This window comes from Furipterus horrens, unplaced genomic scaffold (genome assembly GCF_987537825.1).
Source record: "Furipterus horrens unplaced genomic scaffold, mFurHor1.1.pri manual_scaffold_7, whole genome shotgun sequence".
Classification (NCBI taxonomy): Eukaryota; Metazoa; Chordata; class Mammalia; order Chiroptera; family Furipteridae; genus Furipterus; species Furipterus horrens.
Genome location: NW_028327177.1, coordinates 116,182,499 through 116,205,077, shown reverse-complemented (window position 1 = coordinate 116,205,077; position 22,579 = coordinate 116,182,499). Strand labels below are relative to the sequence as shown.

The 22,579-nt window shown below is 37.6% G+C and overlaps 1 protein-coding gene across 4 annotated transcripts in view; it reads left to right on the top strand.

Moving 5' to 3' along the window:
- NEK11 (NIMA related kinase 11) overlaps window positions 1-22,579 on the top strand; it is a 207,561-nt gene that overhangs the window by 89,035 nt on the left and 95,947 nt on the right. For 2 of the 4 annotated variants that reach the window (XM_090283003.1, XM_090283005.1), the window contains exons 7-11: window positions 11,839-11,988; window positions 12,081-12,159; window positions 13,407-13,492; window positions 15,789-15,908; window positions 18,298-18,391. In XM_090283003.1, the coding sequence (XP_090139129.1) occupies window positions 11,839-11,988; window positions 12,081-12,159; window positions 13,407-13,492; window positions 15,789-15,908; window positions 18,298-18,391 (529 nt within the window). The remainder of the gene's footprint in view (window positions 1-11,838; window positions 11,989-12,080; window positions 12,160-13,406; window positions 13,493-15,788; window positions 15,909-18,297; window positions 18,392-22,579) is intronic. The other 2 variants (XM_090283006.1, XM_090283007.1) reach the window with 1 other exon arrangement.

Here is a 22,579-nt window from a genome sequence, read left to right as displayed (position 1 = left end):
GAGGGACACTTTGCTTTGAAGTCTATGATTTGCATTCTTTTCTTTTCTGAAATACAGGCAACTGTGAGGTAAACAGAGCAGACTGAGGATGGAGATGGTGGTGGAAGCTACAGAAGGGAGATAGGCAGGCCTCTATTAACTTCACACATTCTGCTGCTTCTGACGCTCTGTCCATCTTGAAGGATCCTGTGGAGACTGTCAAAGATTATTAAAGCCGTTGAAATGCAGCCATTCAATCAGTGTGAAACAGGGGAGACTATTTCCATACTCAACCTTTATGGAGTGGCTGAGTAAATAACAATTGGGAAGGGAAGGATGCTTTGATCATTACTTTTATTGCCAACTCATTCCCTACACCCCAACTTTGAACACTGTCCATGTTCATTTCCCAAATTTTATGATTCATATGGAATCTGTGATGGTGACCCAAAGAATAGCTAAAGATGAGAGAAAAACCTTTCCCTGTTATTTTCTCCTCTGCCACCCTGTGATCTCCATATCCCTCTTTCTCCCCAGAGTTGGTCCTGTCTTCAGATCTTTCATTGGCCAAATTCTTATGGTATGGAGGGCATGGGACCACAGCCAGGGAGGGGGATGAGATGATCTGCCTTCAAATATGGTAAAATAAAGCTCAATTGTGGAAGAAAGTAATTAGAAAGGGCTGGTAAGAGCAGGATGAAATTTACCCAAAATTGTTTCTAAAATTTTATGGATTTTTCTCAAAACATGATAGCATATTGGGAAGTTATGGTAGAAGTAGAGCATTTACTTTTCCTTTTAACTATTCTTTTAAAAATTTGGTTCCTCAGGTACACTAGCCACATTTCAAGTGCTCACTGGTCACATGTAGCTACGCTGTTTCCCTGAAAATAAGACATCCTCTGAAAATAAGAACTTGTGCAATTTTTTTCAAGGCCTCCTCCCCTTAAAATAAGACCTAGAGGCAGTCATTGCTACAGTTCCCCCCAAATTCTTGATGGAATTCAGAGTTTGGCTGGTTATGCTGATGTTTGTGATGACCTGATTACAGTATATTAATAAATGTTGATTTTTTTGTTCAACAATAAGTGTGAATTCTTATTCATGGAAAAAAATAAAACATCCCCTTGTTACAGAAACAGGGGAGTCCAAAAACAAACCCCAGAGTTTGCGGCTGGGAGATAGGGAAAAGAAAGCAGCTTTCAGGATGCCTTTGCATGCCTGGGGCTAGTGGCTGGAAACTTTGTTGTACAAAGATCCGCTTTGATACTTCCAAGGCTCAGGAAGATTGGAGGGGTCTTGGCCTGTGGGATGGTACGGAAGGAGCCTACAGAGCCTGTGTAGGGTTCTGTGAATGGTCAGAACTGATTGCAACACCTACTGCGTCAGAGGATGCAGTCAGGGATATATAAGCAGCTGTGGACATTTTAGCTCGCGCGCTCCCTCCATGTGACTTGGAGGAGCAGGTCTCTCCAGGCTGCTTTAAGGGAGGCCTCCAGGCTGCTTTAAGAGGCTCTCGCCATGTGGTTTTGAGAAGGAGGGGAGATCCACGCGGTTTGCAGGAAGAAGGCAGTTTACAAGGAGGCTGAGAATCCAGGCGGTCCTGCATTGAGAGCTGGAGGGCACCACAGCACAGAAAGGACCTCCTCAATCAGAATTGAGTGATTGGCAGCTACGGGTAAAGCTGAACTGTGCCTAGGAAGTAGGGAAACGGTGTTTCCAACTTTCCTAAGACTGGCCAGGTCTGGGAGGGGGAGGCAGAACTATGTGCAAATAAACAATTCTTTTTCTTTTCACTAAACTCTGGTCTTGAGAATTATAATTCTGGCGGTGTCCCCTAACTAAACAGCTCATGGGTTCTGTTTCAATCGGAGCAGCCTAGGAGTTCTGTTACACCCTGAAAATAAGACCTAGCGCATCTTTAGGAGCAAAAATTAATATAAGGCACTGTTTTATTTTTGGGGAAACATGGCACTAATAATTGTATATAGAACTACTCCAGCCCCTGCAGTTCTTACCCTGGGGTTTTCTTGCATTCACCCAGCTTTTGGATTGGGCAGGACCCATACCAGTGTCGGCTGCTGTTCTTAGATTGGTCCACTGTGCTTTTCAGTGAGTACTTTTGGATATTTTGAAGTTTTTTGGGGGGGGTCCTTGTGTCACTTCATTGATTCCTTCTGCTTCTTCTCACGGAGATGCTGATACTGTGTGGACTGCGTGGTGATTGCAGTTTGTCTTCGCTTGCTTGTATTTTGAGGTCTGAGACACATCGTCGCCTACATTTATTGAAAATGTTGGCCATGGTTTTTGGTTTTGCTTTCTAGCTCTTCTCTGTTTTACTTGGAGATTCAAGAAAGACCCAGAAACAATACTTCTAATGCAGCTGCTATTTTTCCCAAAATACTCAAGAGTCAGCATTTTAACAAAATTCCTGCATGATTTATATGCATATTAAAGCTTGGGAAAAACTGATAGAGGTTCTGGAACATGATAGGCCCTTAATAACTGTTGCTGTGAAATATTGCTTCTTAAATATTAGTTCAAGCAGACCAATGTATTTCATTACATTTAGATGGAGTTTATGTTTATATTCAGTTTCACCTAAGTAAAGACTTTTATTTAGAGTAACACACACTAAAGCAAAACTCACTACGCTTAAATTTCTGTTTGTTACCGTAATTTATGGATTGGAGATGCAGAGGAAATTCTGGCAGGCAGAATGATCAGCAACGGACGGAGGGCTGTAGCTCGCTCAGGCCGTCAGCAAAGACTAGCAGTCCAGCCGTTCCTTTTATTGGTTTACAAAAGTTGCTAAGAATAGAATCGATAGGGTATATGTGTACATTCCTTACGTGATTATGGAGCAGCATAGCTTCTGCGGATAGGTTAGAGATTAAACTATTAGGCTTACAATACTAAACTACATTTTATCTATAAACTACAAAGTAAGGTAATAAGTGACAAGGGTCTGTTCCATCTCAGATGTTATCACTATGGGAAAGGAGACACAGTCCCTTAGGACTCCTTTGTTCCCAAGGACTTGTGACCTGGCCACCAGGAGCTGCATGCAGCTGCTGGCGTCAGCGAGGCTGGCGTCAGCGAGACTCGCTTGCAAGTTCTCCCAGGCTGAGTCATAGACCGCCTGGGGGGTAGGGCTCGCATGCAAGCCTCCCTGCGGATGCCATTTGGTTTTCCTCTTCACTGTTACTCTATTTATTCAACTGCTTAAATTATGTATACTCTCTTCCAGATGGATATTGGGATGATCCTCAATTACATCAGATAAAAATATGTATTACTTAAAAGATCTATATAGCTTTCCCAACCAACCAGAGTCATGCATTGCTGTGGCTTCTCCTGACAGAGTCTGAGCAGATTTCAAAGGGTAAATTTAGTTACTTTGAGACAAGTCAAAAAGTTTGAGTTACATTTGCAATTCATTATCAGCCTGTGCTTCAGAAATCCTTTGGGCAGTTCTGGTGGACTTGAACAGATGGCAAGTTTACCGCGTTCAGATGTAATATGCTTCACATGCACCTGATCCCGTCCTTCCCTTTCATAACTACATTCACTCCCCCAGGGATTTATTTGCTTATTTCACAGTTGGCTATATTTTGAAAAAATAAAAGAATGTAACTCATAGACTTCTAAGCAAAGTGTCCCTCTCACTGATTTTTTTCAACTCACCTCTCCAACCCTTTTCCTTGCTTTCACATTGCCATATTTAAGACCCGGGAGCCAAAGAAGAGAATGTCTTCAAAAGGGATGGAAATGATAAGTTTGAGATGTTACAGTTATTTTCATATAGAAATGTCTGCTTGGAAATTGGTGAAAATAAAAACCAGAGGTACATAGATGTATAGTTACTAGAATAAAAGTATATATACTAGCTAGATTTTAAAACTGATAATGGGGTAATAAAAAATCTTTCATCCCGAGTGTCATGGTAGTTTCTGTACTCAGGTTGTCTCCTGTTTCAGTTATCGGTACCCACTCCAGGCAGGTGCACTGGGACCATAGCAGGTCCCTTTCCATAATTACTGGCTGATAAATGAAGTTTTATAACGTGCTTAAGTGCAAGTAAATATCACTAATCAAAGTGAAATGGGTAAATGGAAAGCAGCATACCTTCACTGTAGCTCAGAGGATTTCCAAAACAGAGAATGGTCTTGTATTAATTGATGACTGAGTTAGCCTCTAGCTGTTCTGTAGTCTGTTTACCCAAATAATTTCACATTAAAAAAATATTGATACAGTTAACCCTTGAACAACATGAGTTTGAACAGCATGGGTCCTGTAATATGTGGGTTTTTTTCAACAAATAATGTATTTTCTCTTCTTTATGATTTTATTAATAACATTTTCTTTTCTGCAGCTTTCTTTATTGTAAGAATACAGTATATAATACATATACCATACAAAAAGTGTCAGTCAACTATTTATGTTATCAGTAAGCCTTCCAGTCAACAGTAGGTTACTTTACTGCTATAGTTAAGTTTTGGGGGAGTCAAAGTTATAGACAGATTTTTGCCTGCATATAATCGTGACCCCTGATTTTTCCAGGGTCAACTGTATATTCATCAGATATAGCTCAGGTAGAATTATGTGTTCATAAAACCAGGGTTTGACTTTGTGACCAACTCCCTGTGCTTAAAAGACCACTAACCAACCCCTTTTCCCTGACAAGCAACAGCAAAACAAAAGCCAAACTTGCCTGCCTGCCTTTGTTTTTGCCACAGAGGGTCCCATTTCTCTGTGTCCTATATTTTCCATGTCTGATGTCCTGCATGGCTTGTCTCAGGCTCCAGATATCCTTGGAGGTGGATTATGGTTCCAGATAGAAGTTGGGGTAAGCTTGGGAAGTCAGCCCCTGCTTGAAAGGCTTCATCGGGGTTAGTCATGATGTCCAACTCAAGATAGTCCTTCATGATCAGAAATGCTTTGCTTCGTACAGTACGGAGAGGTGGGGTAGCATGAAGTCTATGTCTCTGTGCCCAGGGAGCCTGTGTTGGAATCCTGGTTCCACTACATACTTAATATGGAGCCTTGAACAATTTACCTAATCTTACTGTTTCCTCATCTGAAAATGGGAGTGATAATAGTTCTTGCTTCATTAAGTTTGTTATGAGAATGCTTAAATGACTTAAAATATGTAAGGAACATAGAACAGGGCCTGGCTTGTAGTAAACACCATTAAAATTTCAGCTATCATTTTCTTTATTATTAAAATTATTATTATTATCATTTGTATTATTGGTAAGACAATATAATAGTCTGCTGCCAAGACAGCTCAGAATGTCCTGGGTCAGAGATTGTTGCTCCCATCTAACCCTTCGAACCTATCAGAGCCAGGAGAGATTGTCTGGCTTTGTTTGGCTTCTAATCCAAGTCCTGAAAGAGACTGAGTCCCTGAGGCTGAATCAGATCCTCAGAAGAGAGGTTTGAATTGGACTCTTCTTTGGGGAAAATAAGTAAGTATATCGGGGCAGTTCATAGCACACAGATATTTTACATATATCCACACTGGTAAAAGTATTTGGTTCAATGTAATGATTATATTTTACTGGTAATGTATAGTCCCTCCCCCCTCTTTTTTTTTTTTTTAAGAAAGCTTTTTTTATAGTATGACAAGTACTGACTTGATATTGTCTTTTTTTTCAAGAATCTACAGCCATTCCACCCGCAACGTGCCCAATCTCTTCTGTTTTTTTTTTTTTTTTTTCTGTTGAGTGTGTAGTGTTACTGCACTGTGGTTTCAATTTTCATTTCTGCGATGACTAATAATGTTAAACATCTCATGATTTGGGACAATTTAGTGTCTCTTCAAGTCTTCTGCCCATTTTTTTCTATTGAATTCTCTCCTTTTTGCTATTGATTTGTGATAGTTTCATTAACTAATTAATTTTTTTTACATATTCTTGATACCAGTCATTGATGAATATTTGAATTGTCTTCTCCCACTTGTACTTTCCCTTTCACATTCTAAAGGGAGTATTTTCATGTGTAAAAATCCATAATTTTAATGAGGTCCATTTTATCAGTTCCTAACTTTATTGTTTCATAAGTCTTTGCATGTGCCAAGATCGGGAAGATAGTCTCTTCTTTTCTTTTAAAAGCATTATGACTTTATTTTTCACAGTTAGGACACCTGTAATTGACTTTTATGCATCTGCCTTTTGTGAGATAAGTCCACATACATTATCTTCTACATGGACGTTCAACTGGTCCAGCATAGTTTGTTAAAAATATACTTTTTTCTCCACCACAGTTTAGTTTATCTTAGTGTTAATCAAGTGATTGAACATGTGTGGATCTGTTTTTGATCCCTCTGTTTTGTTCCATTGGTTTATTTTTCCTTCTTTACCAGTATCACACTTTCAGGAGTAATATAACTTTGTAATAAATCTTGCAATTTGGTTATATAAGACCTCCAAATTAGTTCTTCAGTTCCCTTGGCTATCCTTATCTCTTTGCATTTCCATATAAATTTTAGAGTCAACCTATCAATTCTTGCAAAAAAAAAAGTCTCCTAGTATTTTGATTGATTTGAGTTAGGTTTGTAGATCATTCTGGAAAAAATTGACTTCTTCATAATATTGAATCTTCCAACCTATGAATGTAGATATATCCCTCTATCTCATCCATTTTTTAGGTCTTCTTTTATATCTCTTAGCAATGTGTTGTGGTTTGCAGTATAGGGTCTTGAATGCCTTTCATTGGATTTATTACCAGGTATATGAGGTTGTGTGATGTTAATATAAATAACATTTTAAATTTTATTTTTAAAGTGTGTTTGTTGCAGGCTTATAGAAATTAACTTTTTATATACACAATTATATTGAAATGCTTAGTGATAGTTTGTCTTCTTTTCTGTTCTTTATATGTATTTTTGGACTTTTTCTGGCTTCATTGTTCTAGATAGCACCTTCATTACAATATTCAATAGAAGTGGTGATAGTAACCATCCTTATCTTGTTCTTGATTTTTAAATAAAAGTAAATTATGAATATTTTACCAATAAGCATAATAGTTAATATATGTTTTGATAGCTTGAAAAACCCAATTAAGGAAGTTTCCTTTCATTCCTAGTGTGCTAAGAGTTTCCTTCTTTTTAAAAACACAAATAGGTTTGAATTTTATCAAATACTTTTTTCTACTTCAATCAAAATGATAGAATTATTTCTTCTATAATGAGGTACTTTCTATTGATTGATTTTCAAATACTAAATCAACCCTGTATTCCTTAAATAAAATATACTTGGTATCTCATATTCTATTTGTAATATGTGTGCATGTGTATTTGGATTTTTTTGAATCTATGTTCACAAAAAGTTGTCTATAATTTTCCTTTCCTGTAATGTCCTTATTATATTTTAGTATCAAAATTATGCTGACTTTATAAAATGAAGAGATTGATTAAGACTGGTATTTATTTCTTGAATGTTTAGAAGAATTTGTCGGTGAAGCCACCTGGCTCTGGACTTTTTTTGTATGAGGGGTGAGCAGAACTTTAAAAACTTTTAAATTATAATTTAAAATAATTATCCATTTACTAAATAAAAAACTATTCATATTTTCTATTTCTTCTTATATGAGTTTGGTGAGTTATACTTTTTGCTATATAATCCTTTTAGTAATTTTATTTTATTTTTTAAATTTATTTTTTATTGTATTTTTTCCATTACCATTTGTCCCCCTTATTACCTCCCCTCTCCCACAATCACCACACTGTTGTTCAGGTCCATGAGTCCTTTATCCTTTTTGCTCGATCCCTCCACGCTCTAACCTCCTCTCCAAACACTTCACACTTCATCTCATTTGTCAAATTTTATTGGGGAAAAACACGTTTATAATGTCATCTTAATACTTTCTAATACTGGTGGAATCTGTAGTGTTTTACACTTTTCTGTTCCTGTTAATCTGTTTGTTTTTTCCTCTTGTTTTCTTCATCAGTCTTACTAGAGGTCTATTAAATTTATTAGTCTTTACTGGTTTTATTTTTATTGTCTATTTGTTTCTATTTCTGTTATTTTCACCTTTTAAATTTCTTCCCTCAATATTTTTTGTTAGATTTGCTGTTATTTTTCTATCTTCTCAAGCTGACTTAAATTATAGATGTTTAAAAACGTTTTTCTTTGCTAATATATGCATTTAGTACTTTCAATTTTGCTATAATTTATTTTAGCTGCATTCAGTATGTTAATATTTTGTACCTTTATTAACATTTAGTTAACAATATCTTATTACTCATGTTGGAGTTTTTAATTTCACCTAGGGATTAGTTAGATAAGTATTTGTTGTTTTTCGAGCAGTTAAAGGTTTTTTGTTTTTTTCTTTCTGTTATTAATGTCTAGCTTAATTTCACTGTGGTCAGAGAATATACTCTGAAGTTTTCAATCCTTCAAGTCTGTTGAGGCTTGCTTTATGACCCTGAGTATGGTCAGTTTTGGAAAATGCTCCATGTGTCCTTGAAAAGAATGTGAATTCTGTAATTGTTGGCATTCACTTATGTTAATTTGTCAATTATATCAGTTTTGGTGATTGTGTTTGGATTTTCTCTATATTTATTTTTTTGGTCTGCTTATTCTATCAGATATTGAAAGAAGCATGTCAAAGTCTTTCTCTATGATTGTTAATTTATCTATATTTTCTCTTAATTCTATCAAGTTTTGCTTCACACACACACTTTCTCTCTCTCTCTCTCTCTTATTGGGTTTTAAAATAGTTTCATGTAATTAATCCACCATCTTAATTTTAGTAGTGGTTCTTGCCTTTAAGTCTACTTTCTTTGATACTGGTATAACTAAACTACAATATTTTGGTAAGTATTTACATAGTGTATTGTTTTCTATGAACTGCTCTGTGTTTTTAATTTAAGGTTTGTTTGTGAGTGTATGTAATTTTTTTACCTAGTCTGATAGTCTTTTTAATTGAAGTATTGTCCATTTATGTTTAATATAATTACTCTTTTTTTAAAAAATTATTTATTTATTTATTGGGGAGGGACCCTGCTCTGTAACAATTCCTCCCTCTTAGACTTAAGACTCTTTATAATCTTAAAAAGGACAATGGTTGAAGGTCTCATGCTCCTCTAGCTGCTTCAAGCTGGACATGGTCATTATCCTACTTACCCTTGGGTCCAGAAATCCCTAATAAGAGTGGGGGTGTGGAGGAGAGGGTGGCCTTCCCACATGGGGGATGATCTTGCAAACTCTAGGTTAGTTGGCTGTCCCCGGACAATAGCATGCTTGATTTAACAGGCTGGCATCCTTGTTGTATTCTGGGGGCAACAGATTTGGCAACAGGGTTAAAAGGCATCATTAAATTCATAACCACTAGATGACAAAAGGCAGGGATTAGTTTTTCAATGTCCCACATTAGGGGGAAAAAAAGACTTCTTTGAAGGAAGGTGTGCAAGGCACGTCACACCTATCCAGAGCTCTTTGGCCCACTCTACTTAGTTTGGGCTGAAGGGAATATTTTAGGCTTCCCCCCTCTCAGACCTCTGGGATCTTTCTGTCTGAGCCATTAGGATAGAAAAGGGAAACCAGTTTTAAAATGAAGCTCACAGATCACCCCATACTTCGCCAACCCAATCACATTGCTTCTCAGGAGGCAGCGATGCAGACAGGATTAAGTGAGGCCTGTATGTACAGACAGTCACTTAGGTAATGAGATCATAGGTTTTGCCCTATGAAAACAGAACACACATGTTAATTTACACAACATAACCCACAAACCAGTCTCTAAATCTGTGAGACTGCCTTATTGGGAAGACATCCAGTTGCAAGGCATTTGACATTCTTCTTGCCTGTCAATTAAACATCTTTGATGATGTCACAGACCTAGTTTAACTTTCAAATGAAAACAAACTTTAAATGAAAATAAACTTTAAAGACAGCTGCAATTACTCTATTTTTATTTGTAATCTTATTATTTGCTTTCTGTATATACACCACTTGTTTTATGTTTTTTCTCTCCTTGTTTTATTTTGGTTTAAAATTGTATTTCGTTTCTTTTCCCCTCTAGTAACTTATTAATTATACACTTGTCAGTTATACATTATTTTACTATTCTTTTGTGATAACTCCTATCAATTATAACATGCATAATGGACTTAATAAAGTCTAGTAAAAGTTATTAATTTTACCATTTTCCCAATAATATTAGGACCTTAAAATACTTTAATTCTATTTATGTTTTTAACTCTTAGGTCTTTTGTATTGTTTTTCATGAATCTTTAGTCTACATAATTTTTAAACCCCACAATATATTGTTAATATTGTTTTATAGATTAATGTTGACCTATACATATTTACAAAATTACTTTTCCTAGTGCTCTTTCTTCTTTCTTGCATTTCTGTGTCTGTCTGAGACCATTTTTCTTCCTTCAGAAGCAATTCCCTTTTAGAATATTTTTAGTGCTGTTCTGCTGGCAATGAATTCTCTCAGTTTTTGTTTATCTAAAAATGTCTTTAGTTTATCTTTTTGCTATAGAAATATAAATATATACCATTCCACAGTCTTACGAATGGATGCAAAATTTCTTAAGCTTCAAATAATGTTCATAATTTATAATGTTCACTTCGATCTTGGTGTTCTAGCCAATATCACATGATTTATCCTAACGTTCCCCTTTATTCTAGAAGCCTGCAATGGAAATAGTCCAGAATTTGGAAGGAAAAATGCCTTTTGAAATTAATTGGTCAAGTGATTTAACTTTCCTGAGCTACTTTCCTCATGTATAAAATGGGAAATCACTGTAAAATTATGAGGCTCTGTTGAGATATATATGAAAGTTCTTTGTGTTATATAAAGTACTAATAAGTTGGGAATTTTTAGTTTCCAAATAATAGTAAGTAAAAAGTATTGTTATTGAGTAGAACAGGAACATTCTCAGTGTATGTTCTCTTACAAATGTACCTTTTAATGAACACACACAAAATGAAAGAGTTTGGACATTGTTAAAAATTACATAAAACACAACTTACATAAGATCAATTGTAAATTTAATCCTGATCTTTCAAGCCAGTAACATGAAAGGGAAGGTCTGGCCAGTTACGTAATTCAAAATACCCATAATATTTAGAGCAATCCATTATTCAGGGGGCAGTACAGTTCTTTCTTAATACTAAGTTCAGGCAGGAATTCTCCCCTTAGTTTTCTTAATCATGCAGAATTATTTGAAAGATTATTTGGCTGGTTTAGAAGTTACTAATTTGCATGCTTAATACAAATCAATATTGGACTGATCTAGACTTTTAATATTCTGTTTCATACCCCTGAAGGAAGAATTCTACATTTTCATGTGAGCTGCAAGTAGCTGTTCTTCCAGCCTACTTGCAAATGGATTCTAATTTTAAAAAACTAATAAATAATGTGTTTCCTTTTCAGAATGGTAGGATACATATTAGAGGGAAGGTTAGGCTGATAAATTAAAATTTCATTCTGTATATATAACTAACAGAACTGCTTTAGGGAGATGATATTTTGCTGCATTTTATTTTTTCTTCATAGAGGTTAATTCAGAAATTCCTTACTACATTGATCAAATATTTATGGGGTCCCTACTATGGGCATATTCCTATTGGTTCGTTTGCTGTCCTTTGACAAAAGGTGGCAATTCAAACTTAGATTTTGTGCTTTCTCCCCTCTGCCTTTTTCTTTTCTTTTTTTTTTTTTTTTTTCAGTAAGCATTATTTAAATGGAACAGAACAGTATGGAACCGAGACTATTAAACAACAGAAGTGTATGTTAGTGCCTTACAACCAAAGCCCTAACGTGCCTGAGGTTTTGTATGATAATCAAATATAAAGAGAACATTTGATCTTTATTTAAATTCTTTGATTGTGTCTTCAGGTCTCTGGCATGCATTTTATATGAGATGTGCTGCATGAATCATGCATTCACTGGCTCCAATTTCTTGTCCATTGTTTTAAAAATTGTTGAAGGCGAAACTCCTTCTCTCCCTAAGAGATATCCAAGAGAACTGAATGCCATCATGGAATGGTATGGAAATAATATATTACCAGAGAAATAGTTTTAAATCGTACTGAAATTTTAGTCCATCTGAAAATTAATTTTCTTTTTAAACATTACAGCATGTTGAACAAGAATCCTTCACTGAGACCATCTGCTATAGAAATTTTAAAAATCCCTTACATTGATGAACAACTACAGGTATTAAAAGTGAAAGGGATACTGGGAAACACATAGTAGTTAGCATTTATATACATTCTAGAACTTGAAGGTATGCTGTGAGAATAACATGCATTAAGAATCAGTAAAAACAAACTAACGAAGGAGCAAAATAGAACCAGAGGCATGTAAACAAGGAACAGACTGACAGTGACCAGAGGGGAGGTGGGAGGGGGAGAAGTGGGGGAAGAAGGGGAAGAGTCTATTCAAGAAAGTAGTATAAATGACCCAAGGACAGGGACAACAGGGTGGGGAATGACTGTGGGAGAAGGAGGAGGTGGGTCGGAGAGGGGAGAGAAATGGGAGAAAAATAGGACAACTGCAATAGAAAAACAATTAAAAAATAAAATAAAAATAATCAGTAAAAACAGAGACAAGATTTTTTTTTTAAGTTGAGGGAAACTATTAGTCGAGACCATCTCTGTGCACAAGAAAGTATATGAACTCCATTTCCCTGGTGTCCCAGGTATTAGGATTGTGATTTTCTGCCTAAACTCAACATCCATCCTCAGGGTTTTTGTTTTACATATCTCACCTCAACACATTGTAAATATATTCTTGCTAGGACAGAATGTGATACTATAAATAATGAAATCTGGGATTTTCATTAAGTCTTTATTATTCTACTCCTTTATTATATATCTCAATAATACTTTGTATTGAGTAGGTGAATTTATTTTGTTTTTCTGTAAATTGGAAAGTTTGATGGTGGAATGGTACAAATTCAGGGTTGGAGCCCATCTCTATGTAAACTTTTGATATTGTGTTCCATGGCTTTGTGGCATCAATTTTGATTTTTCATAGTATTGCATTAAAATATTCATTATCTTGGTAACTGAGTTTTTGGTGCTCCTTAAATTTTACCTCTGAGGTGAATGCCTTACTCATCTCACCTGAGTCCTGCGCCTGGGAGTGTGGATTTTGTCCACTACAGAACCAGAGGCAAAGAGGGCTTGTGTGTTCTTGGAGTCGAAGGAAGGCCTGTCTGCCTGGGTAGCAGGGAGTGAGAGAACAGGAAGTGCAAAATGAACTTGGAGAGGCAGGCGGGAGCCTGACCCATCAGCATTTGATTGCATAAGCTACCATGTAATATTTTATAACCTTTTATAGAATGAAAAATAGCTGGTTTTGTTTTCAAGCTCTCAGGTATAGTCAGTAGTAGGGCAAAGTAGAAAAGGCACCTGGTAGTTTTATGCCCTTCCATCCCTAAAGAGAGGCCTTTTTTTCAGCACCTGGTTTGTAGATATTCGGAAATGACTCCAGAAGGCAAGAATTTGAATTGTCAGAAGGAAGCTGCTCATATAATTAATGCCATGTAAGTAATTACTTTGTTTTTAAAAAGCCCATTGAGCATAAATAATACATGCATTTGTCTTTAAAAATCTATTAGTGCTGAGCTGACTGCATGGAGTGTCATATTTACTTGTCTTGCCAAGAAATTCAGGCACTTCAGTAACTTAGCATTCCAAAGCCCTTTGCCTCAGGTGAAGCAAATTGAAATCATAAAAATTTAAACTGCTACACAGCTTACAGATCTGCAGGGTAGCTCTGCAGTTGCCTTGTAAGTATATAGAAAAATTAGTATCTCAAACATTTAGTGATATATATACTAATGCACCTTCCACGTTAAGCATAATTGGGTTTCTCATGTTGTTTATTTAACAGGAACTGTCAGAGTGTCTATTGAAAAGACAACATTGTGGAGTCCTCGAACAATTGAAAATAAGCCAAAATTCACTTCCTTGAGATATATCTAGAAACTAGAGAATGTGTGTTTCAGAAGATCCATAATTATTTATTGGCCTAACTTCTGTTTCCTACCTCATCAAAATTTTTGTGCTGTAACTTACAAGAGCCCAAAATACTAGGTAACTTCAGAAGAGACATGTACAGCTGTGCTGGCTGTGTACTGAACAACTCTGGGGGTGGGCACTAATTATAAAGGCCAAATTTATAATTTTGCTGAAGGAGCTGTCTATTTAGTTTTATAAGGGCCCAGTGAGAATGGCAGTCCCTGCCCAGAGCTCTGCAAGGCAGCAGGGGAGAACAGGAGCCCTTGTAAGCCTGATCTTCAAAGCCAAATAGCTCAAATACGTTTCTCGAATACCCAGTCTAGTGGTTTGTCAACTGCACCATTTGTTTTCTGTCTTCACATTTTAATCTGAGGAAACTGGTCCATCAAAGATATTCGGTCTTTGTTTAATGCATGATCTCCAGCTAAAATAAACTGCACCTCAGTGGGACACATTTTTTAGGCATGCTCCTATAACCTTGTTTTCTTAGGTTACTACCTATTTTTTCAAGAAAGCTTAATTTTATTTATTTTTTAATTTTGTTTTATTGATTGGAGATGTGAGAGTAGTAGATAACTTATTTTTTTAAATGCTGGACTAATTTTTGTCATTTCGCACTAATTATGAAACATTGCTTACAATTAAAGTGTGCTGGAATCGAGTTGTTTGGATGGTATTTCACATTTTGATATATTGACTTCAAATCGTCACTGTCATTTTCAAGATGTATGTCTATGCTTTAGGGAGAGCTATTTGTTCTTATAAAATAAGGGACGTATATTTCTGAAAATTGCACGTCCCCTGGAGCCTCTGGTCTGGATGGCATTTCGGATGGATGAGACCTGCCTAAATGGTCATTACAATTTTATCATTGCATTTCTTACTGCTCTTTGTAGCATTGGGCCCTGGCCAAGTCAGGCACAGAAGCAAATGTCACTGAGAATGTGGTTGTAGACCTTTCAATATGTGATTAGTGTACGCACATTTCTTTCAAGAAAAAGGCTCTTAATATTGGCTAGCATTTTGGGGGCAATGACCATCTGTTATGAGCACTTTTTATGAATTTCCTCACTTAAACTTGCAACAACCTTATGAAGTAGATACTATTTATTTTTTTAATGATTATAAAGATGTTAAATAACTTGCCCAAAGGCATATAGGATTTGAACCCAGAAGAGCATATTAACACATATGATTTACCACTGTGCAACGCTGCCACGAGAGTACCTGCTGTATTAGGCTTGGAATGTGAGACATAGTAAAAGTTAGCTACTATAATGCCATCATCACCTGGGGTACTTTTTATGTGTCAGACATTGTACATACATCATCTCATATAATACTCACTGTAAACCCATTCTTTATGGCTGAGGAAACTGAGATTCAGCGAGGTTCAGTAACTCGCCCACGGCTACAGATCTAATGAATGAGGGTGCACATCAGATTTAAACCCTGCCTGTTTCCAAAGATTGTGTTCTATCGGCATGGCCGAATTAGTCTGCCTGTCTACTTACCTCTTAATGGCCAGGATCCTAATTTGTCTTACATTATGAAAGGCAGTTACAAGTAATGAAATGAGCGGAAATTTGGAAAGTCCATAATTTGCTTTTAAACAAAAATCTAATTTGAAAAATATTGCCAATTAACCACAGTCCTGGTTGGCTCATTACCTACCCAGATTTTATTAGTTTTTGCCTGGCCTGTCTCGAGATGCTTTTCCCTTCTCAGTAGGGTAATGATACTTACATAAAATATTTGTTTAATTTTTCTGAGCATGTTTGGGATGCATTCTATGTGGGGAATCTTTATTTTCTCTAGGCAAAAACAGATCCACCTCCAGACTCTGCGGGCGCTCTCTGAAGTGCAGAAAATGACACCAAGAGAAAGGATGCGGCTGAGGAAACTCCAGGCAGCGGACGAGAAAGCCAGGAAGCTGAAGTAAGCTGCCCCTCTTCAGGGTGCCCCAGCCTTTTGGCCACTTCCTGGGGCTCTGAAGGAATTTACTGTAGAAAAGCAAAGCCAAAACAAGAAAACCACATGCACATACTCATGATACATGTATCTGTTTATTTACTCACTCGTCCCCTCAAAAGATGGTTATGGAGTCATAGATGCTGATTGGCTGCCAGGCATTATTCATATCAGGCTTTCAGTCTTGTGTGAAAAGGAAGACTGACTAGCAGGGCGGCTACTAGGGATGAAAATATCATCAGCCTCCAAATGTCTTGCTGTTGCTGACACCTTCTGTACATACCCCGGGAGAAGGTGAAAGAAGTGATGTCAGGATCTGGTCCTCATTCTCTAGGTGTTGCTGTGTCCCCTCTGCCAGGAAACATGGCTGATCTCCAGAGAGAAGAAGGTACTGGCAGGAAATTGCTGGCCTTAGGAAGCAGCTTGGAAACAGGGCTCTGTTCTGTCACGTGAAGCCCTTTGAAATGTCTCTGCTCAGGGTAATGCTGCCGGTGGGAAATATCACTAATAATTAGAGTACTTACATGGAAAGGGGGGATTCCAAAACCCTAGAATCCCAGTTTCTCAAAGACTGATTTTTGGGTTTGTAGGTTATCCAGTTTCTTAATTTTTTTTCTTCTTTCTTCTACTGCCAACTGTTTGGTGAGCTTAGAAGCCCCAGCCAAGAACTAGGGAGTCAAATATGGGCATTTTGTGACCTTGTCAACGCATCTGAAAAATGATTTAGAGATATCCTTGTACTTACAGTGAATATCATGATGAACCAAGTAAGAATCTGTGAGAGTATTTGTCCCTTAAGACATGTTTTCTTTAATAAATGTGGAAAAGGACTTTCTTCAGGGTGCTCAAGGGTGGTAGTGTGTCGGTAAATGTTTACCAGCCACCTCTGGGCTTGTGAGGTGAGTGGGGCTGGGGCATGACTGCTGGGTTTTTTGCTGGTTTCCGTGGTGGAAAGAGCCCTATTATGGCCAATTTCAAGCTACCAGTGTGATACCATGGACTGTTCAGTTGGGAAGATACGTGCACAGTCTTCTCTTGGGAGCCCGTACAGGCTGGTTTCTGCAAAGTACTACACCACTGAGTGTGGGTTTTACTGAGAAAATATATTCACATAAATTGTGTGAGCCCTTGCGCCAACTCACAGTCCCAAATCTGCTCCCAGCACCTCAGAAATGGCCATATATCCAGGTTATCATGATTCATGTCATTGGTTGAGGGTAAAAGGAAAAGTAAATCTCTTAATAGGAGCAGGAGCTATTTAATTACTCACATCTATATTACAAATTATTTTTTCAGATGAAAACTTTTCTATACACAAAAGTCATAGATCTTCTCTATGACACCTTATATTTTTCTTATTTAAAGGCAAAGGCTTTTCTTTTATTTTTTCTTTTAAATTTATTTATTTATTTGTTTGTTTATTTATTTTTAGAGAGAGGGTAAAGGAGAAAGACAGGGAGAGAAACATCACTGTGTGGTTGCCTCTCACTCACGCCCCCAACTGGGGACCTGATGTGCAACATAGTCATGTGCCCTGACTGGGAATCGAACCAGTGACACTTGGCTCGCAGGCCGATGCTCAATCCACTGAGCCACAGCAGCCAGGGCTAAAGGCAAAGGCTTTTAAATAAAGTTTGGCCTTGATTTTATGAATGACTTGCACTGGAATTGTTTTTTGATTGTTATTTCTAGGATCCAAGAGTGGTCATGTGTTATAGCTAGAAAATGTCTCTGTTATCAGAGGGTTACAATGTACCCATTTTACAGACAACAAAATTTGAGCCCAGGGATGTTCAGTGACTTTAAAACAAAACTAAATATAAATTAGCATACAAGGAACTCAAATTTGTATTTCAGTTTATTAATAGATTTATTAAATTCAACTTTCCTGTAATAGAGAAAACAAAGAAAATGTGTCTGAGAACAATCCCCTCCACAATAAGTCTCATATTCTTTTCCATACTTCTTTGAAATGTTTCTCTATTTCCTTGTTTATGTGTTTGTTTCATCCTGAAGGCAGTTATTGAGTTATTAGTGTGTGCTGGGCACTGTGCTGGGCATCAGGGACACACCCCTGTAATTACAGTCAGAGAACACACAGGGATCAGTACTGCATTCTCCTGTATTTTGGGAGGTCTCAGGGCGAATGAGGAGCCAGAGCACCCTTGTGTGTGCTTTAAAGGAGAATCAAGTGGGTGCTGCACTGTACACATGCCCTCACGAGAGGAAGACCCATTGGCCTGGCTTTCGAACACCCCAGTTTGCCTGTTAAAACAGGGATCACACTTACCTATGTAATATAGATGTGGTTTTAGCAAATTGCAACTGTTTTTTTACATTTGCTTTAAATTTGCAGAAAGCTTGTGGAAGAAAAATATAAAGAAAATAACAAACGGATGCAAGAATTGAGATCTCGGAACTTTCAGCAGCTAGCTGTTGATGTACTTCATGTAAGTACTCTTATTTTACATTTTACAGAGAACCTTTTCTTGCTTCAGATTTTTTCAGATTAGTGTGGCCAGTTGGGTAGGGAAGGGACAATGTAGGAAAAAAATGCATCCAGACCAACTTTGTCCTGTTCCAGGGAGGATGTTCCTTTTAGAATGTAGGCCAACAGTTAATGACTACACTAATTCAAAGCAGCTATACTTAAAGATGGAGCAATTGATTCATCCAACAAATATTGAGTGTCTACAAAATAATCAGCACTGAATGAACAATTGATGAGTTAAAATTATGACTTTGCAGAACCAATATGTGTATATCTAATTTTGAATTTCAGCCATGCTATTGTTGCTTTATCTCTTTAGTCCATTGTACTACTTTTGACTTTCATTTTATTCTTTCTCTTTTTATTTTGTCTCCCATCCATATTATGCCTTGTGTTAATAATTTCATTCAAACTTTGAGAATTACCGTGGATATCCAATAATAAATAGGGTTGCAGATTCACATGAAATGAACTTCCAATGCATGTCTTCTATAGCCCAAGACACTAGATAGAAAATACTCTTTTCTTTAATGGTTAAAAATAGGACGTGGTGTAGCCTCTGATACTTAAGGCAGTCTTTCTTCAGAGTCATATTTGAACAATAGACATCAACACCAACTCCTAGTGCTTCTGGTAAAAGCACCTTCGGAAGGAGCCATTTTTATGGAGAACTTGATTGTCTCAAATTCTATTTGTTCATTCACTGGAGATCCCTGCATCTAAGGGAGATTCCTTTCTTTAGCAGGAAAAACCAAGTCCCTTGAAGCTGTGGGGATGATCCCTGAAGTTTGAGGATGCTCATTCTGCTGTAACTCAGTAATCACAGGGCTCCAAATCCTGGGGTGTGCAGGAGCACCCAGCAGAGCTCACTCTCAGCCAAGCACAGTCTAGGAACTCTTGTTTCCTGTCTCCTGAGAGGGTTTTCACCTTTCTCAGTTATTTAGTGGGTGTGAGTGCTTTAGAGTTCTCAAAACCAAAGTTGGACCAGACGGGGGGGTGGGGGGGGCAGCCTTTTCTGACCTTAAGAGTCTCCCTCTGTTGGACCCTTTTGCAGAGTTTGGGATATTGGTGATATGTGCTCGATCCCACCACCCCATTTTTTCCACCCAGCTTCCACTCAATTAAGTGAAGGCGGTTGTGGGATCTGTTGCAGGCTCCAGAGGCACGGGGGGGTGGGGGTGGGTCTGATGAATGGAGGAGTTGCTGGCTGGACGGGCATGGGGTCAGCAGTAGTGCTGGATCCCTCCTCGGAGAAGGGCCTTGATGCCACCACTTGATGCCCCTCTGGGCGCTTAAGTGCCTTCCTCGAGCTCCCCAGACACAGGCTAGGCCCCGAAACAGCTTGGAAAGATGGGTTTTCTTTCCTGTGTCTGTTGGCTTTCTTCCGTACAAGTCTGAGAACTATGAATTCCCACAGATCCTCACAAGGAGTCTGATGTAAGAATTCTGTTTTTGTTATTATGTGTAAACTACTTGTTCAATCAGCTGATAGAAACTGGGACATTTTTTCTGAAATGTCCAGGGACCCTTGCTTCTAGGTGATTTTACCCCCAAAGATTAGAGATTTGGAAGTACAGATGTGGTAATATTTTTAGAGTACACAGATATTAAATTATTATAACCTTGTACTCCTGATATTATATAATGTTATTAACCAATGTTACCCCAATTTTAAATTAAAAAATAACTTCCTTGGTTCTTGAAGTTACCATAGAGCAACTAAAAATGTAGTTGCAAGCATGATCTTACATGTTAGTGTCAGATAATTTACTTAACGTTTTTGCTTTTCTTTATTGACCCTTCAAAATAATCATTTTGTGTTCTTTTTCACTTCCAATATGATTATTATCAGTGTTTATACTACATTAGATCTTGTCTTTTCTGTAAACCAGGGTCACTGGGGGGCTCCTCAAGTAACTTAAGACTGAGACCATAATGCAGGCAGAATCTCAGGAGATTTTGTTAGCTATATATTATCCCAGAGAACTCAGGGGCCGGACAGAGAGTGCAGATCTTGGCCCAACTCGGACAAAGAGGATTTCACAGTTTATGAAGTCCCGACTCCACATTTTCTACTGAGTTCTTTCCAATGCCATCCCATTTCCATCAGCAAGGAACAAAGGGAGCAGGTGGGGAAGGGCCTGATGCTGTCTTGGCCAGCGATGTTGGTTCATTCTTTGATCTTCTGAGATTTAATTTCACCAACATCTTGGGCCCTGAACTTTCCAGAAGCATGTTTCTAGTTTGCATATGATGGGGACAGGAAATGGTCCAGGCAGGTACCTGGATCTTGAAAATAATATCCTCTTCTAGTTGTTTCAGTTCTGCAGAAGGTGTTTCTTCGCCCCACCCAAGGTCTCATGTCCTCTTTCGTGCAATTACATCAACCATGTCCCCCTGGCCTACTGATAGCACCCCACCTCCTTCCTTTTAAAGGCCACCTTCTCATCAGGAAAACCTTCTTTGACCTCTCAGGCCCACCATTAACTGCCCTCCTCCAAATTCTTATGGCTTATGGCAACGCTTCTCAAACTTCAAAATCACCTGTTCGTCTTGTGAAATGCGGATTCTGATTGGGTTGGTCTGGGAAGGGGTCTGGGATGCTGCATTGCTAATAAGCTTCCTGGTGATTCCGATGCTCCTGGTCCAGGACCACAGTGGACAGAAATAGGGCCACTTGAAAGCAACAGTTCACCTTCAGATGGAGGAAAAAGCTGCCGATAAATAGACCTTCTCATAATCTCTTTAGAAAAGAGAGCATTTAATGGGAACGAAAGAAAAGGAGGAGCAACCTGAGGGAAGGCTCCCCTGTCCGCCCCAGGGGGAGGATGAAGAGAGGAGGCCAGGCGAAGCGGCAAGTTTAATCATATTCACAGACACAAGGTTTAATGCCATTCCAAGAACAAAGTGGGCAGAAAACAGGCTTAAACACTCAAGGAAAGGCATTATTGAGCCAAAAAAGATAAAAGAAAGAAAATCAATCAATCTGATGCAAGATGCTAAAGAAAAACGTGATAAAAGAGAAAAGGAAGGAAGAGGAAAATGTTCCTGTCTCTGCCCATACACATACTTATGATTTAATGTCTTCCTGATCTCTTGGGGCTTCTTTCTTCTCTCTTGCCAGCCGAAGAAACCACTTTATATTTCAAAAGCAGCTGTAGGAGATAGAATCAGTTACGGGAGAGAATGGGCTGGCTATGTCACCTCTTGAACATGTTATAAAAATTTTTGAGTCATTTAGGAGAGTGGCTTGTTTTGTTTTTCAGACCCTAACTGACAGGATCTCTTATTTGGGCAGTCATTTGCTGCTTGGCTGAATTTGGACTTTGAAATCTTGAAGCATAGTTGAATGTGGAAGCATGTTAGACACTGTTTCTTTAAAGAATAGTAGCTTGAAAACAACTAGATACCATCATACACACAATAAGCCCAGTCCTTTTTTTAATCCTGTGGTATACACAGTTGTGAAGGTATTAGAATTGGGTGTATGTGGAAAGTGCATAGCAGGTCAGGTCTCCATATATGACATATCGATAGTAATTCAGATCAAAGAGAGATCAAGTCCTTCCCTTTCTAAGAGAAACAGTTATAACAATTCTATATCTTCTCTTTAAAGAGAACCCCAGCAAATCAAAGTCATTTGATTTCAAATAATTTCAGAAGTACACATTTCATGCAGTCTCTGCTCTTTGTTCTTAAAGTTCTCTGTGTGCTATCACTGATCCTTTGAAATCTGAAATCAATCTCACCTCATGCAACAATTATTATACAGTACAACAAACAGACTTCTTAAAAATATTTTATGCCTGTGTTTTCACAAACACTGTACCACAGTGTGTCACAACTTTTATTTGTTCATTTAAGATTAGCTCAAACTTTTCTTTCTGTTTTAATAAGACATTCTTGACAGTTCTCCAGGAAGGAAACTAAGTCAGTTCAGCATTAGCTCTAGGTTGTAAACACACACAAACACAAACACAACTAAAAAAAAAAAAAGCAAAATGGTTTCTTGAAATACCTATTGAATAGTTAAGAAATTTAATTTGTTTTGAAGTGTGAATTTTTTGTGTGGCCTCTTAGACTCCTTTTTTTTTTTTTTTTTTTTTAGGGAATTTAAATTTATAAAATCACAGAACTTTTAAAGCTA